Source organism: Panthera pardus, unplaced genomic scaffold (assembly GCF_024362965.1).
Source record: "Panthera pardus isolate Hobbes unplaced genomic scaffold, ASM2436296v1 HiC_scaffold_24, whole genome shotgun sequence".
Classification (NCBI taxonomy): domain Eukaryota; kingdom Metazoa; phylum Chordata; class Mammalia; order Carnivora; family Felidae; genus Panthera; species Panthera pardus.
Genome location: NW_026526810.1, coordinates 21,430,627 through 21,448,800, shown reverse-complemented (window position 1 = coordinate 21,448,800; position 18,174 = coordinate 21,430,627). Strand labels below are relative to the sequence as shown.

The 18,174-nt window shown below is 35.6% G+C and overlaps 1 protein-coding gene across 3 annotated transcripts in view; it reads right to left on the bottom strand.

Annotated features, from left to right (window-relative positions):
• Nucleotides 1–18,174, bottom strand: part of UBE2Q2 (ubiquitin conjugating enzyme E2 Q2) — a 65,716-nt gene that overhangs the window by 25,415 nt on the left and 22,127 nt on the right. For all 3 annotated transcript variants that reach the window (XM_019441344.2, XM_019441343.2, XM_019441345.2), the window contains 6 exons: nt 16,279–16,335; nt 12,598–12,738; nt 9,615–9,699; nt 8,134–8,194; nt 7,283–7,373; nt 194–252 (listed from right to left, as the gene is read on the bottom strand). In XM_019441344.2, coding sequence (XP_019296889.1) covers nt 194–252; nt 7,283–7,373; nt 8,134–8,194; nt 9,615–9,699; nt 12,598–12,738; nt 16,279–16,335 — 494 coding nt within the window. The remainder of the gene's footprint in view (nt 1–193; nt 253–7,282; nt 7,374–8,133; nt 8,195–9,614; nt 9,700–12,597; nt 12,739–16,278; nt 16,336–18,174) is intronic.

The following is an 18,174-nucleotide window of genomic DNA, read 5'->3' as shown; positions in this document are numbered from 1 at the left end:
GCAACAACGCTTTACCTGAGACCATCTTAGAAGTGCAGAAATGCAAATTATCAGCCTTTCCCCACCCCCCAGAGCTAGTGAATCAGAAACCTTGGGGTATATATACCCTAGCATTCTGGGCCTCCTACCATTCAACTATCTCTCCAAATAATTCTAATGCACACTGTCAAAGAAAATAATTACTTAAACTTACCCTCCTGAGAGAACAGGTAACACCACTCGAACAAATGGAGGATCAAATGGAAAATTATCCTAAAAAGCAAACAATCAAGTTTAATTAGTTTTAAGAATATCCTTAATACCCTATTTACTTTGAAGATTTTTATACAGTCTATAAAGAATGTGTATATTTATTATCTGATGATGGTCATAAAAGTAAAAGTACCAAAAATAAAAAGAAATAAAAACCAAAGGAAATAAAAATGATCAGGCCCAAACAGGACAGTGTTTTGGTAAAGTTATGAAAATTATGAAGGGGTTCCACTTCCAAAAGAATTATATAAAAGGAAACGTTCCAATAATGATAGACTAGGTAACTTTACATCAATCCTCTGGCTGAAACTAGAAGAGGTAGACAAAATGTAACCACTACAGAGCTAAGATCAAGAAGAAAAAGTGAACCTCACAGTGGGGCCCTTCTCCCTGCCTTGAGTTTTCTTTCAATTACAGAAAAGGAAGATGAGAGATCAAAAGCTCAGCAGAACTTAAGACCCGCAGGGCTAGAGAGATAAAAATTGGGAGCTGGGGTCCAAGGAGAGGCCTGGACAAGTCTCCCACACTTTAGGCTGGGACCTGAAGAACAAATGACACATTGCCCTAACTGACAAGGAATGAAGTCCAGTTTTGTGTCACCTCAATCCCTGACTGGATTCTGTGATCCTGGGTCGCCAGTGTCCAAGCCTGACAGGAGTAAATGTGAACCCTCTTTGAAGAAGAATATCATCCAAGGCTTCAAATTAGTAAATTTTTCATATATAATGTTTGTTACTAAAAATAGCCAGTTACACAAGACTTAAAAACAAACATGTCCAGAAAATGAGAGGCAAATGACACAAAAACCACAAGAGATCAAGATAACAGAGTAACAAACATAGATTTCAAAATAACCATGTTGAATACATGCAAGGAAAGAAAACACAATATTGAAAACCCTGGCAAAGTACTAAAATTATAAAACGAGCCATAGAGAAATTCTGAAACTTAGAAATACAGTAACTGGAATCAATAACCTAAAAGATGAATTTAACCACAGTAGAGACTTGGTGAAACCGAAATTCAGTGTACAGGAAAATAGGCCAGAAAACATCCAGAATGAAGCCAAGAGAGAGAATATGTAGAAAATGCAGAAAATGACAAGACACAGGGGAATGTATTGAAAGGCTTATCATATATGTGGAGTCCTAGAAGGAGACAAAAGAATGGCACAGAAGCAATATTTGGAGAGAATGTCTGAGAATTTTCCAATATTGACTGAAGACTTCACAAGATTGAAGCACTATGACTATTTCAAGAAAAACAATGGAAACCCCAATGAGGGAATGATATATCTTTGAGTTGCTGAAAGTAATTTCCAACCTAAAAATCTATACCCAATACAAATACTTTCCAAAAATTAATTCACACTAAAGTTATTTTCCTGTCAGCAGACACAAGGAAATGTTAAAGGATATTCTTCAGGCAGGAGAAGCATGATCCTAGATGGAAATGTGGAGACTAAAGACCATGAAAGGAACAAATATGCACATAGATCTAAATGAATATTGATTAATTATATAACAATGTGCAGTTTTTAGGGAAGTACAGAAAATGCATGACAGCACATGTTTGGCCGGGAATCCATGTTCTAAGTCTCTGCATTGATAAGGAAAAATAAAATATAAATTAACAAATTTATATTAGACAAGGATATACATTGTAATTGTAAGGGAGTAAAGAAAAGTAAGAGAACACGTATGCATGAAGCTGAAAGAGGAGAGAAACTGGAGTAATTTAAAAAAAAATCAAAAGAATGAGAAAAAGGAACATAGAATAACAAGTACAAATAGAAAGCACTTATGAGACAGAAGATTTAAACCCCAATATCAGTAATAACATTATATGCAAATAGACTAATTGCTCTAATTAAATGACAAAGATCAGCAGACTTGATAAAAAACGTATGAAGAGAAGATGAGAGAAAAGAAACCTTAGCTGATTTTCAGGCTACCAAGTACAATTCTTTTTTTCAAATTATCAGTCCTGGAAACAGCTTTCCAGAAGAACAAGAGCTTTTTCTCTTAATGAACTTAAACAACAACAGTAGCTGAGGTGGCCAAGAGCATTAGAGGTCAATCTCTGGGTAGCCAGAAAGCCAAAAAGGCTGCCCCTCATTTTCCTACAGCAATGGGGTAAGGAAAAAGCATACTGCCTCTAATAAAGATATGACAGGATGTCTAAGAGAAATTATCTCCAATTTTATGATCTAATAAAAGGAAGGAACTAATTGTCTCTTAAACCAATTTGAGGGTAAAGAGGCTAAACAAACATTTGTCTTGTTCAGTTATTTCCAAGGAACACAAAAATACAGTTTTAACTGCAAGAATAAGCAGCATTAAGTCCAGTAACTTACTTTTAACTCCCTACTTCCACCCATCCTCAAATAAGATTCTAAGGAACATACGAACTATGAAAATTCAATCCTAATAGGAGAGGAAGACAAAAAGCACACTTCTGGTGGCTAAAACAGATAATCTTAGATTTCTACTTCAAGGGAGAATCTACCCACACAAGATATCAACCTAATAATTATTATAATCTACTTCCAAATAAGTACCTCACCATTTATCTACAGTTTAATAGACATAATGAAAGGCACGGACACAAAGCTTGGTTCAAGTACAATTTCATTTAATCTATTTTTTAGATCTTTAAATATGTGTTCCCAAATGATAAAGCTTTTTAAATTGATTATGTGGCAGTGAGAACTACTTTCATTTTAAGTAATTCTTCATTCAGAGTAACTCCTTCACATCAAAACCTAGGGACTATTCCATGAACTCTGTACCATGGAACTCAGTAATTAATATTTTACAGAAATAAGAGTTCCTTGCAGGATTACAGCAGAGAGGTTGAGGATGACGTAAAATAGAAATTTGAGTTATCTTGGTATACTAACTCACGAACTGAGAATCTCAAGGTTTACAAGGATCTCACAAAGTTTCCAATTCAGTATCTTGGCCTTCCAACATATTCTTTTTTTTTAAGTTTTATTTATTTTTGAGAGAGAGAGAGACAGAGAGAGAGAGAGAGAGAGACAGAGAGAGAGAGAGAGAGCGCTAGCGGGGGAGAGGCAGAAAGAGAGGAAGACACAGAATCTAAAGTGGGTTCCAGGCTCTGAGCTGTCAGCACACAGCCTAATGTGGTGCCTGAAACCACAACCCGTGAGATCATGACCTTAGCCAAAGTCAGACGCTTAACCAATTAAGCCACCCAGGTGCCCTTTTCCAACATATTTTTAATGATAAGGAACATTCTATTTTTTTTTTTTAATTTATTTTGAGAGAGAGAGTACAAGTGGAGGGGGGTGGGGAGGGGCGGGGCAGGCAAACAGAAAGGGAGAGAGAGAATCCCAAGCAGGCTCCATGCTACCAGCACAGGGCCCAACACAGGGCTCAATCCCATGAACTGTGAGATCATGACCTTTGATGAAACCAAGAGTCAGATACTCAACCAACAGAGCCACCCAGGTGCTCCAGGGAGCATTCTCTCCTCGAAAGACTGTCACCAGATGGCTCCACAATAGTAATCACTTGAAAAATCACCTGTTTACAGTTTGACTTACTAGTTCTAATGTCATGTTAATCAAAACAAAAATCAAAATACCAAATTAATAAGCCGTCAATCAAAAACAAAATCAAACTAAAGTTTACACATACATAGCCCTTTAAATAGTTGAGGACAAACTCTCATGAGCCCCTATGTTCTTCTCTCCAAATCCACAATTTGCCCAGCTATCTTAGGACATAAAAATCTCTTTCAAATCCTTGCTGCTATTCTCTAAATGAATTCATATTTGTCTAAATAAACCCTTCTTAAAGTAGTACCCCAGAATTCAGCTGAGTGATTTAGATATGGTTTTAAAAACCAGACCACCACTCCCTTAAAAGCACAGCACAAAAGATTTGCCACATTGCTGACAAATCTAATTGGTCCCCATTTTCTCTCCTGCCCCATCCCCAACCTTGTGTTGTTATATCTCAAGTTCCATTTTCTTATTACTCATGACTTTCAAGTTGTCACCATGGACATCTGAGGCATGGACATAAATACTGTTCATGCTCCTTCTTATAAATCCTTCTTTCTGGATAATACCTGCTATCCTTCCAAGTCTGTGAATCCTGATACTAATAACTTGGCAATTCAGTTTGCCAATGTCACTTAGTTCAGAGCAATCACATTCTTCCCAGGCCTCTTAAGAAATAATTCAGGCCTTGGGGCTCCTGGGTGGCTCAGTTGGTTAAAGCGTCCAACTTCAGCTCAGGTCATGATCTCATGGTTGGAGCCCCATGTCGGGCTCTATGCTGAAGCCTGGAGCCTGGAGACTGCTTCAGATTGTCTCCTTCTCTCTCTGATCCTCCCTTGCTCACACTCTGTCTCTCTGTCTCTTGAAAATAATTAAACATTAGGAAAAAAAAAAAAAAAGGAAAAGAAAAGAAAATATTTCAGGCCTCACAAGGCCCTTGTTTCTGGTATCAAGAGCCATGGTCCAGAAAGACAAATCCAACAAATTTCAGCCATTTACCTCCCAGATTGTCCCCTCCCTTAAGTTCTACCTAGAGCAGGAAAATACCATGAAAACATTAAGTACAGCCACAAATCTTTCAGTTTAGTGGTCAAGATTTCATATTCCCTTAAAAACACCTCTCCAGGAGGAAGTGAGAAGGAAAGAACACACAGAGGACTTTCAAAAGATACTGCTTAAGAAGAAGAAAAGACATAGACCTGAATTTTTTTTTTAACATAATTGACATTACTTACATTAGTTTCAGGTATAAGGTTTTCTTTCTTTTTTTTTTTAAATGCTTTTATTTTTGGGAGAGAGAGCGCACGCGCACAGGAGCCAGCAGGGGAGGGGCAGAGAGAAAGGGAAACAGAGGATCTGAAGTAGGCTCTGCATTGACAGCAGAGAGCAGGATGAGGGCAGGGCGGGCTCGAACTCATGAACCATGAGCCAAAGTCAACACTTAACCAACTGAGCCATCCTAGTGCCCCTATAAGATTCTATTTCTTAAGCTTGGTGTTGGACACCTGGGCATATGATTTAATACGATTGTTTATAGATTGTTCAGGTTAAAACATTTTGCATACAGAATTTTTTAAAAAGGGGGGTACCTGCACGGCTCAGTCGGTTAAGCATCTGACTTAGGCTCAGGTCATGATCTCTCTCTCTCTCTCTCTCTCAAAAATAAACATTTTTAAAAATTGAAAGAAAAAAAATGCTACTGTCCTGGTTTATTTTTTCACCTTATGAATCAGTAAAAATACAGTCATTAGCAACTTCAGTAAATATATACCAGATTCACTCTCTAGAAGACAACCCAATTGACAATCATAAAAGTTTCTATAATAACAAAATTGAGGGAAAATATAGAATTTGAGTTATTTGAAGAAAGTTCAATCATAAATGAAGATATATCCCCCAAAATATAACACACAAAAGCTACGTAAAAAGTTTTCAAAAAAAATTACTTTTTGCAAGTATATTCTTTCAGATCTTTGCTTCTTCCTTCAAAACCCCTCATTATCCCTCTACTCTCACCTATTCCTACCACCATCATCCTTCATTACCCCTTGCCCAGATTAAATTTAAAGTCCCAACTAGTCTCCCAGGTATCTACTCTCTCCAATCCAAACCCTATCTGATGCTGAAGACATGATAACTGTTTAAAATAATAATAATAAAAAGCCTAACAGATCAATCATTCCCCTACCTAAAAACCTGTACTGACTGGTTCTTTACTGTCTAAAGGTTAAGATCCCAGACTCTTCATCATGGTCTCCAAAGCAGTACAGCCTTCATCACAGATTTCTCCCTAGGAAGACTGCAGGCTCTTGCAGGAATTATATTTTAGATGCTTCCATGTCCTCAAGCCTTCTATAGCCCCTCTATAGCCCTAATGCACTGAAGTCTACCTAACTGAAATGGAAAAAATATATGTCTGTAAATTTCTTTCCGAATTTAAAAGAACACAGCAAATAGAAGCTCTATATAATTCAAATATAGCTCCTTAGAAATATATTTCCTAGGGTTTTTTTGAAACGAAAGATTTAAAACTACTACACTTATTTATCCATATTAAATCATTACATTTTATCTAAATTCTATTGCTATTCTTTACCCTTTATTCTTACCATTTAAAGAAAAGGTATTAAATATAACACATAAATTCAGAAAGTATGTAACATATAAAAGTATGCTGTAATATATTATAAAATAGGCATCCATGTAACCACAGCCCTGGTCAAAAAACAGACTAGAGCCAGTATCCAGGAAGTCCCCAGATGTCTCTTTCAGCTTACAACTCCATCCCTCTCACCTAGATTTACTCCCTATCCTCAACTGTATGGTAATCACATCTTTGCTTTTCTTGATAGTAATTACCTAAGTTTGAATCCATAAATCTGCATTATTCAACCTTCTTTTAATTTCTGCTCCACCAAAAAGGCTTTTTAGAATTTTTTTTTTCTGAATCTATCCCCCACCACAGATATACTGTGTTAACAGTTTATATAATATGGCCCCTTAAAAGGCCACAGACCAGTGTATATCTAAGATTTTTTTCACTCCAAGGAACCAGTTTTCACCCCATTGGTGGGGATACTGTCTCCACTGAGAAGGCATGCCCTAAGCAATTTAGTTTTACCTATTTTTGAGCCCAATATAAACGAAATTGTACAAGACTTGTTTTGGGGTCTGGCTTCTTTTGCTGAACATTGGGTTTAAGGTTCACCCATCGTTTTGCACATAGCTCTATTCCTTTTTATATGAATACCACAGTTTTCCATTCTACTGAAACAGACACTTGGGTTATTTTCTGTTTGGGGCTATTATAAACAACACTGCTCTGAACAATTTGAGTACCTAAGTGCTCATCTCTCACAGGGTACATACATGAGAATTCCTGAGCCACAAGGAATGAATACCTTCTATGTTACCAAATAATCCCTACGTGTTTTCCCAAAGCAATTATAAAAATATACATTTCCATTAGAAGTATATCGAGTCCCCTTAAAATTTTCTTACCTTAAAAGAGAAGTTAAGCAAAATATATTCTATGCCTTCTTTTTCTTTTAAGATCTGAAGATCACTGTGCAAAGGACTATCAGGGTCGACCCTAAGAATTACATAACAAAAAACCAATTAAAATAAAAAGTCCAAAGATTTTTTCTTACTAACCACAAAAATGAACCAGTTCAAGAGCTAAACGGAACCCCTAGGGTAAGTTTCAAACATAAACTTGCTCTATGGTCCCTGGAAAAATAAACTGCAATAGCTTTCAACTCCTTGAGATTAAATGTCCAAAAAGATCACAGTATTCTAAATCCATTCCCATAAGGGGATTCCAAGTTAGCAGTCATTCTAAAGGAAAGTCATATGTACATAAATTTCCTTAAGAACTCAAAAAAAAATAATCTGCTTCTCTAAAATTGTATTATTATTAGCCAAGGGATTCAAGGAAAGAAAATTACCATGGACAAGACCAGAAAAACTGAAATCACTAACAAAATCTAAATTTGTCTACAACTGTTTCTACACATTAGGGCCTACTCAAATTCCTCATTTCAAATACAAACTGGATATCACAGTCAATCAGGTTATTAAATTCACTTTTGTTTCTATAGTTCCCAATTATCTAACTCCATGAAACACTTTATCCCATAGCTAGTCCTTCTTCTCCTTCCTCTTTCTCACTTTACTTATTTAAGCCTAAGAAACAGCTCATTTTAACAACCTGAGAACTAGTTCTACAGAAACACAGCCTAAAATTCTAAGTAAAAACCATATTTTAGAGGTTATCAAATTAAGGGGGAAAAAGTCTCCATTGTGAAAGTCTATCATTACAAAGACTGGGTTAGCATATAAGAGTCACTTACTTCTGCAGTTTAACATGCCAGTCATATAAACTGTCATTTATGAGTTCCACTGAATAAATCCCTGTAAAGATATAGGCCATGTAAATTACTCTATTTGATCTTATACATACGACTTCGGTATAAATGAATACACTAAATAACCATCAAAATCTAGAAATTTTGCTACTAAAACATAGAATAAGCTATATTGTAAGTATTTTGCCATTGAGCTGAGTATCTTATACTCTCAATACATAATTAAAGCCATCAATGAAGAGGATTCTTTAATGAGCTGAGAAACTGTTTACCATTAACTGTGAATAGGAGGGGGAAAACTATGCAAAAATCATGTGTACTTTAAGATTCTTCTTCTATACACATGCAATTATTTCTATAAAAATGAAATCTCTCTATATAGTTTTATAAACTTTCTTCAACTTTCTGGGGCATCTTTCCAACTTAGTATGTAAGAAGTCTACTGTCAATCTTTAAATAACTATAGAAATTTGTTTCATGGATATACCATAATTTAACCAATTCCACCCTATATCTGATTATTAATTTTTAATTTGCTACTACAAACAATGCTGTAGCAAACAAGTAATTATTTAACATTTAAAAATAAACCCATATTCAAATATTTAACTATACTTGATCAGGTTTCTACAGATAAACTTTTAGACATATCGGAAGAAAAACAGGATGCCAGAACTTCTAATAACTCCGAAGCAAGTTCTGCTTACCTTGGATTCTAAAGCAGAAATTTTTTTTGCTTGTTTTTTGTTTTTATGTAAGCTCTAATGATTTAGATTTGATCACTCTAAGAATTTCTGAATGGATCACAAAGCTACTTTTTCAAACATATTATAAGGTTGGCTCTTTCCCTTATTTAATATTGTTAGAATCTCAATAACAACACAGGGGAATCTTATTTCAAGTGGAGAGGTTCCACAGTATTTAAGTCTTATTCTGTAAGAAAGAACACTCAAACTTTGAAATGAAGGGGGAAAAAAGGCCAAAAACAAAACCAAACCAAAATCACCTATTCTTTTAAAGGTATGCCATAACAACCTCTACAATAAAAGTTGATTATGTGGTAAAAAAAAAAAAAAAAAAAAAAAAAGGAACAAAAATTCATAAAAATCAACTTGGCAATAGTTCTTTGTTCATATAATATTTTCTTGTTTACTTTCCAAAGCAGATATTACTTGTAATATTCCTAGAAGATAAAAATCATCTATGAATTAATCCTTGTTAGCAAGAAGACAAAAAAATTTTTGAGGTATCCATAAAAACAATTTTCAAAAATCTGAACAAGTAAACTCCTCTTATTCTACCTTCCACATCTTTTGATAACTTGATTAAATCTGCATTTAAAATCCCTAAAATAAAGTTCATAACCATTTCTGTGCCTGTCCAGTTATATTATGAGAACTGAAGTTTACTATTTGAAACTTAAAAACAGCATAAGGACAACGGAGCAGACACCCAGGGGTCCTTACCTGCTTTATAACTCTGTGATCTGTATATGTCCCTGAGCTCTTTCATTAGCCTATCTGAAGCTTGCACAGACCCAGATACTGCACCCTGAAACAGAAAAACTGCTGTTTACCAGGATCTACAGAGTCCAATAACTGAAGATTTCAGGTATATAAGCCTGAAAGTTTACAATGAGATTTATAAAAATAGATCACAACTCAACATTTTAAAAACTCAAAGAAGCTTAATTAAATTGAGGATTATAAAGTTTCAACAGGAATATAAAATTGGGGGACAAGTCTGGCTCATTTATGATTTAAAAAAAAAAAAAAAAGTCTAACCAACCTGTCTAGATCACCATGGCTCCTGCAGTAGCCTAGAAGTCAGTATAAACCTATTTCAAATTCTATTGATTTTTTAAAATATTAATTTTTTTTAAGATTTTATTTTTTAGAGCACTTTTAGGATCACAGCAAACTTTAAAGAAAGGTCCAGAGATTTCCCATGTAACTGCCCCCACAATGCATAGTCTCCCTTATTATCAATTTCCCTCACCAGAAGGTATATATTTTTTTAAGTTTATTTATTTTGAGAGAGAGAGAAAGAGGGAGAGAGAGAATATCAAGCAAACTCTGCGCTGCGAGTGCAGATGCTGACACAGGGCTCAGTCTCACAACCATGAGATCATGACCTGAGCCGAAATCAAAAGCCGGACACTCACCTGACTGAGCCACCCAGGCACCCCCAGAAGGTACATTTCTTAAATTGATGAATCCATGGACACATCAATATCATCAAAATCCATAATTTACCTGAAGGTTCACTTCTGGTGTTGTATACTATATAGGTTTGGAAAATGTATAACACCACATATCCATCACTACAGTATCACAGTATTTTCATTGCCCTTAAAAATCCTCTGCGCTTTGCCTATTTATCTCTCCACCCCACCTCTGGCAAGCACTGATCTTTTTTATGGTCTCCACAGTGTTGCCTTTTCCAAAATATCACACAGTTGGAAACATACAGTTATGCAGCCTTTTCATCAGATTGGCTTCTTTCACTTAGTAATATGGATTTAAAAACTCTCCATGTCTTTTCATGGTTTGACAACTCATTTCTTTTTTTTTTTAGCAGGGAATAATATTTCATATTGTCTGGATGTACCACGGTTTATCCATTAACCTACTGAAGGATATCCTAGTTGCTTCCAAGTTTTGGCAATTATGAATAAAGCTGCTATAAACATCCAGTATTGAGGTTTTTGTCTGGACAGAAGTCTTCAATTCATTTGGGTAAATACCAAAGACTGAAACTGCTGGAATGTATGGTAAAAATTATGTTCAGTGTTATAAGAATCCGCCAGACTGTCTTCAAAAGTGGCTGTATCATTTTACACTCCCATCAGCAATGAGTGAGAGTTCCTGTTGCTTCACAGTCTCCTCAGCATTTAGCATTGTCAGTGTTCCTGATTTTGGCCATTCTTTTTTTGATTTTAATAAGAATGTTGGGTCAGAAGCAAATTTTGAACATACTAGAAGGCCCTTACCATTTTAGACTATCAACTAACACAGTTTCATTAGTCTGATTATAAGCAAGAATGTTATACTGAAGGTCTACTTTACATTATTAAGAAACTGAGAAATAACATGTTCACCTGCAACTAGTTTCAGTTCTTTTCCATGTTGGGATTTCTCTAAAAATGAAACTGCACCAATATGTTATCCGAAGACTAACTAGGAATGCAACTACTTCTCATAAGACAAACATTTAGAACACCTTAGTTTAAAAAAATACACTGATCATGTAAAATTTAAATGTTAATGGCTGTACTACACCTTGCGGAATGGGTAGCAATCAGGTTCACAAAGTTATTTCCTACATTACTTAACTGGTTTAAACCCTAGTTTCACACCCATAGAATAAGAAGACTATTTTAGAAGTGGCTATAAAAGGTTGAATGGGAAGGTTTATAAAGTTTAAAGTACTTAGCTTAGTGTCTCTCATGTGAAAACATTAAACAATCTGTAGTTGTTTTGATTATAATATACAAACTAAAAGCAATCACAAGATACAGAAAGTACAGTAATCTTAATTTAAATGGCACAAACTGTTTAAAAAAATAATGAAGAGTTGAGCTAAATTTCTTTGCTCTCTAAAAAATAAATAAAAATAAATAAAAATAAAAATTTGCCAATTAAATTTAATAGTGTAAGACTGAAGGAGAGCGAGTAATTCATCTGCTTATAATACTTGGCATTTCCCCACATAATTCATTCCCTGTTTTTGAGAACCTGTGCCTAAGAAAAAGGTCCTTCTGAGATAGATGTCTTGGGTTTGATAAACAGCTCTAATACAAAGAAGTAAGAAATAACTGTTGAGACAAATGGCTAGACTCTCCTATGTTTTCCTACTTTGGGTATTTTAATGTATCATTCTCATTTATTCTACTCAGTAATCATCCAAAAGGTATGTATTATCTATATTTTAGAGTGGAGGAAACTGAAGCCACACAGCTGTGTTTATTACCAAACTCAGCATTCATTCGCTCCATACCCCATGCCACTTCACATAAAAGAGATGTTAAGTCAAAAGAAAGAAAAAAAAAAAACTTTTGGTTTGGTTAGAGCAGGATAGACCAGATGGAAGCTCTGTGGAAAAGAATCTAAATTGTACTCTATTTGTAGAAAACACTAAATTTAAATACAGATCTCATGGTAGAAGGGGAAGCAGTATAAACAGGCTGGAAAGTGGGTATATACAGTGAACAGCAGGTTAATTCCAACATGTAAAAAGCAGATGAACATGGTAGAGAGCTATCAACAGATAAGAAACTTCAACAACAACAACCCACTAGGGCAACAAAACATGGCTGAATCCACAACACAGGCAAGGGTGGAGGAGGGTAGCTTAGACTGGTAGCTTAATGAATTGCCCTGTTTTATATTACTACCTATAATTACTTAATCCCAAAAGTATAGATTTTAGATATTTGCAAACACTTACATTGAGATGGTCTTGCCTTTGGGTCTTCCTAATTTTCTCTAATATTGCCAAATTTTCTTTTTCAATTCCTTCATCCTCTGACTTTTTTCCACTAATAGGCTCTTCTTCCTTCATCTCATAGTGATCCAAGTCTTCTATATCCTACAAAGATAAGAAAAATATTAGCTTATTGAAGCTTATGCCAAAAGTTAAATTACTCTTGACTCAACAAAGAACAGAAAAAAATGAATGGAAAAGGGAAAAAAACCTTCACATTCAATCCAGAAGTTTCCATCTTTTTATATCCTACATTTTCAGAGCTAGAATCTAAGCATATTTAATACTTTTATAAAGCCATAACTCTTTCTAAATAAATCTCCTATTAAAAGAAACTTTTGCAACAGTTTAGCATTAGGTATCAAGAACCTTATTTTTATACTTTGTTCCAGTAATCGACTTCTAGAAATCTACTATAAGGGACTAATTTAAAATGTGAACATTGACTTAGGCATAAAGATGCCTATTTAAACTTTATAGCTACAAACCACTCCACAAAACTGCATGTGCAAAAATATCAGAGCAGGTACCTCAATTTCATGAAATATAAGACCATTAAAATGTCAACATAGCATAACTGTTTCTTCTTTATCAATAATGAAACAAAAGGCAGTGAGGATGGCAGTGCACCAATCCCTGGCTCTGTGGGGGCAGTGGCAAGGTGAATGAGCCAGGCTGGCCACTGTGGGTACCAGGTTCTGTGCTCAGGCTCCACCTGTTGCTTCTGGCTGCTGCTCTGGCCTTGCTCCAGACCAGGGGTGAGCTGGGGGACTGGACACCCCTGGGTGACCATACAGCTCACGCTAGTTAGAGCTGTGCTGTCCAACAGGGCAGTCTCTTGTTTCTTGTGGCTGCTGAGCACTTGAAATGTGGCCAGTCTGAATTGAGATGTGCCTTAAGTATATAGTCCACACCAGATTTGGAAGACTCCGTGAGAAAAACAAAGAGTTCATTATTTTATTTTATGTCAATTATGTTGAAATCATAATTTGAACACATTAGGTTAAAAAAACATACTAAATGGAAAAAATAACGCAATGCAAAAAGCACACAAAACTGAATATATATGGGGCGCCTGGCTGGCTCAGTCAGGCGACCCAACTGTTGATTTCAGCTCAGGTCACGATCCCACAGTTTGTGGGATCAAGCCCTGTGTCAGGCTTGTAGCACAGAGCCTTCTTGGGATTCTCTCTCTGCCCCTCCCTTGCTCATGCTTTCTCTCTCAAATAAACTAAAAAAAAAATGAAAAACTGAATATAAATCTCAATTATACTAAAATAAACACAGAAAAAAAGAGATTAGGACATAACTGAAATAACAATAGTTATTTCTAGAGATATTTAGTGCTTTTCCTTCTTTTCCAAGTTTTCTACAGTAAGCACCTACTGATTTTTGTAATTAGGAAAAAGTTAGATAAGAATTTGTGTTATATCCCTTGGTTAACATCTTTGATCACTACATCACTCTCCTCCCTCCTTTCCCATATCATCTATTCTTAAATCTATGCAGAACTTTTAAAATCGTAACCTTTTTCTATTATCTTCTCTACTTCAATCATCAAAATCTCTAAAGGAGTAGTTGATACTTACTATCTCCATTTTTTTTAAGTTTATTTATTTTGGGGGGGATGAAGAAAGAGTGCATAAATGCTGGGGAGAGGCAGAGAGAGAGAGAATCCCAAGCAGGTGCTGTCCACATTGTCAGCCCGAGGCCCGACTCGGGGCTTGGGCTTGGGGCTCAAAACCCACAAACCGTGAGATCATGACCTAAGTGGAAATTAAGAGTCTGACACTTAACCAACTATGACACCCAGGTGCCCCACTATCGCCATTTTTTAACCAAACTAACTCATTGTGATTTGTAGACCAGACTAAAGATCACCTCCATCCAGACTCGGCGGTCTTTTTCTTAGACTCTCATCTCTTCAACCCCTATTATTATATTCCTTTCTTATTCAGACCCTGTCCATGACTCCATGTTTCATAGAGCTCCCTCCCCATGAAAGGTTTACACCTTTGTTCCATCCCACACTTATTTTCTTCAGAGTTCTCACAAATGTCCTTAGTCTGTATCTCCTCCTAAAACTTCAAAACTCAGCCACATTCCTATCCATAAATCTTCTCCACTTGAGTATTAATGATGAATTCTGTTCTGTGTGGATTATCTTTATAGAACAATGTTCTCAGCACACCTTTTTCTGTGTAAGGCCTTTTTCTCAATAGTCACACCAAAGATAAACATATTTGTTTCCAATTCAAGACTTTTAAGCCATCTGCTTTGCTAGTCAACCTTGCTTTCCTTCCATGACTCCAACACATCAATCTTAATCTCCCAAAAAGACAGCTTCAATGCACCTAAACACACCACGCCCAAGGCTGCTTGGGACTTTTTACCATATTATTTTAGTTACCTAGATTATCTTCTATTCACCTATCTTAATCTGACATCTTTGAAGTCCAGGCTCCTGTCTTTCTAGATTTCTTTCCCTAAATGCTGCTGTTCCTTCTTTATATCATTTTGAAGGGAAAAATGAAAAGTACATAAACTTTTGAATGTCTACTTCATTGTACACTGAACCCATGGAAAAGGCTTAAAAACATGAAATGCTTTTAACATTTAACTCTATCCCTAAAAAGTCACACAAATTACAAATTAGACGTTAAGGATTATTTTGCTCCCACACTGACAAAACAAACCCACAACTACTTCTTTAGTTTTAAGGCATTCTAAGAAGTGTATTTTACATTTAAGATTTTCCAAATCAAGAAAAGAAGGTAGTAACTTGAATTAACTCTAAGATCCAAAATGGAAAAGATATTTTAAAATCAAGACTGTGGAACTCAAATACCTTTTATGTGGTCAATGTAGAAACCTAGATCTCCGCTCTGAAGTCTGCATTTAAACACAAAGCCTCAGAGCTGGAAAACCTCTAAAATTGTATCCGTGAGTGGCAATTAAACTGGTCTAAAGTCAAAGTCTTAGAATTTGCCCTACGAAATTCTTAGATGATTTTTCAACAGGAGGTAGCTTTACTACTTCTAGTGAGTAGTCCCTGAAATGTTCTCAAACGCTCAAATTCAGAATTTTTTTTTTCTATAATATTTATTTTGGGGGAGAGTGCAAGCGGGAGAGGGGCAGATAGAGGGGGCAGAGGATCTGAATTGGGTTCTGCGTGGACAGGCTGAAAGCAGCGAGCCCAATATGGGGATCGAACTCACAAGCTGTGGAGATCATGACCTGAGCCAAAGTCGGATGCTTAACTGACTGAGCCACGTAGACCCCCATAAATTCAGAATTTTTAAAACTTAATAGTTCCTCTTCCTAAAAATAACCAAGTACAGGTTAAGTATTGATTACTATTAAACACAAATATTATTTTAATGCTAAATGTTAATAAGAGCTTTTATTTGTTAGGAAATCAAATCCAAAGACATCAGATAAGTGATTTGCTTAAAACCATTAAAGTGTTATCATTAATTAAAGCTAAAAGCTGACTTTAGAAATTACACTCAATTTCAAATACCATGTGCTTTGCATTATTCCACATTAACAAAGGCTTATAAAGGAGATTAGAGAATTACTAAAAATGTTCAAAAATGAAGATTTAGTATTTATAAAATGTGATTTTTTAGATAAAACACCTACTTCAGCCATCTCTTCTTCTTCCTCTTCTTCTGAAGTTACTTCTTCTGTTGTCCCATTCTGAAAAGGAAAAAGAATTTGCTAGGGCTACACAGAATAAGCACACACTGAGTACATTAGAAGACTTTAGGGACAAGCTATCATTCATCTGTCACTAGAATTCCACTAAAAGAACTCATTAAAGTTGAACATTTACTTTTAAATCCAGGTTTGATGTGACAAATAATATTTATCAGTTTTTTAAAAAGAAACAAATTTTGAACAATTCAACTTAATAGATGCTTTGGGAATAAACAAAGGCAATTAGTCAATTATAAAGCAAAACTTCAGAAAATTCTGAAACATTCTAAAGAAAACATTTTACTCATATGGCTATGTACATAAGGTTAAAGCTACTGACTTCTTCCACTTAAAATAAATATCCCAAACTTTGGTTTCCTTAAAACAGCTACCTTTTTAACTTATATTTTAAAAGGTCAAATGTGTTAGTTATAAAGAAGTCAACCTTTCACAAAACTAAAAATTATAAAATGATCACCATTTTACTATAGAGCCACTTTTCTTTTTTACATGTCATTTATCACAGAATACTTCTCTACAAGACACAATTTGCCACTCATTCACAAGGAACCTGATGGGGTTTAAGGAAGGACCTTCATAACTAGTTTTCGCAGAGCTCAAAAAGACAACTTTTCTAAACCAGAGCACAGTTGTCTACAATACAGTGGATAAAGTTAGGACGATTTTTCTTTCTTTCCAGAAATACTTGCTGTATTTGTTCCAACTACAGCTGGAACAAATTTATTGTTTAAGAGGCCTAACTTGATGGCCTCTTAAGTGTGGGTATCAGAGCCAGAGAGAAAGGCACATTTTAAAAAATATAACTCAACACAGCAGCAAAATCACCTTTTCCTTTTACTCAGAGGAGTTGAAAAGTCTGCCTGCCAGAACCTCCCCATTCCCATGTCATAGGCAGAGCATAGGTGTACAAGTCAGCGGGGGAGGAGGCCATAGCAGAAAAGAGTGACAATTGCGGAGGACAGTCACATCAACCATTGACAATGATCAATGGTATGCCTCATCTATGCAGACAGCCAAGTATTGCCAGATATTTGAAGAAAACCAGCAATCGGGGGGGGGGGGGGGGGGGGGGAAGCACCAAGTTGAACAAACAGAACAGGTGACCTGAAGCATTATTAATGAAGAAAATAAAACAAAAAAATCTAATTGGAATCTTTAGCAATACTTGAGAAGGTATTACATCCACAAAATATAAAAAAATTTCTGTGCAAAGGAAAAGGCAATTCTAGGAAATCAAAAAGATTCTATCAGGAAAAGAAAAAAAAGAAAAAAAAAAAAGATGAACAAGATGACCAAGTTGTGACATTGCTTTAGAACAATGGAGAAAAAGGATACAGGGGATGGGAGAGGAAGGGGTACAGAAAAAGAAGAGTTAAGGGAAATGGGAGATAGGAATACAGAGAATTAATATTCATCTGTAAGACTGAGGGAAAGAAATAAGAGACAAAGGCTGTCAAGCTAAAGAAAGACCTCAGATATGAAGTGGCTGTGAATGCCCCAAAGGAATATTGAAAAGTAAAATTCTGTACTTCACAGTTAAAAAAAAACAAAAAACACCTACCAATGTCCGAAAAGAAAAATTATAGAAAAAGAAGAATCAGGCATCAGGATTTTCACCTGCAGCAATAAATCCTGGAAGATAAAAGTGTAAAGAACCTAGAAGACACTCAATTATGAACTTAGAATTGTGTATGTAGTTCCATCAGGACAGGCACGATTCCTGTGTTTCTTTCACCTCTGTATTCTTAGCACCTATGTAGAGTACTTTACACAGAGTCAGATAGGTAGGTGTTGAATAAATAATAAAAACAGATACTG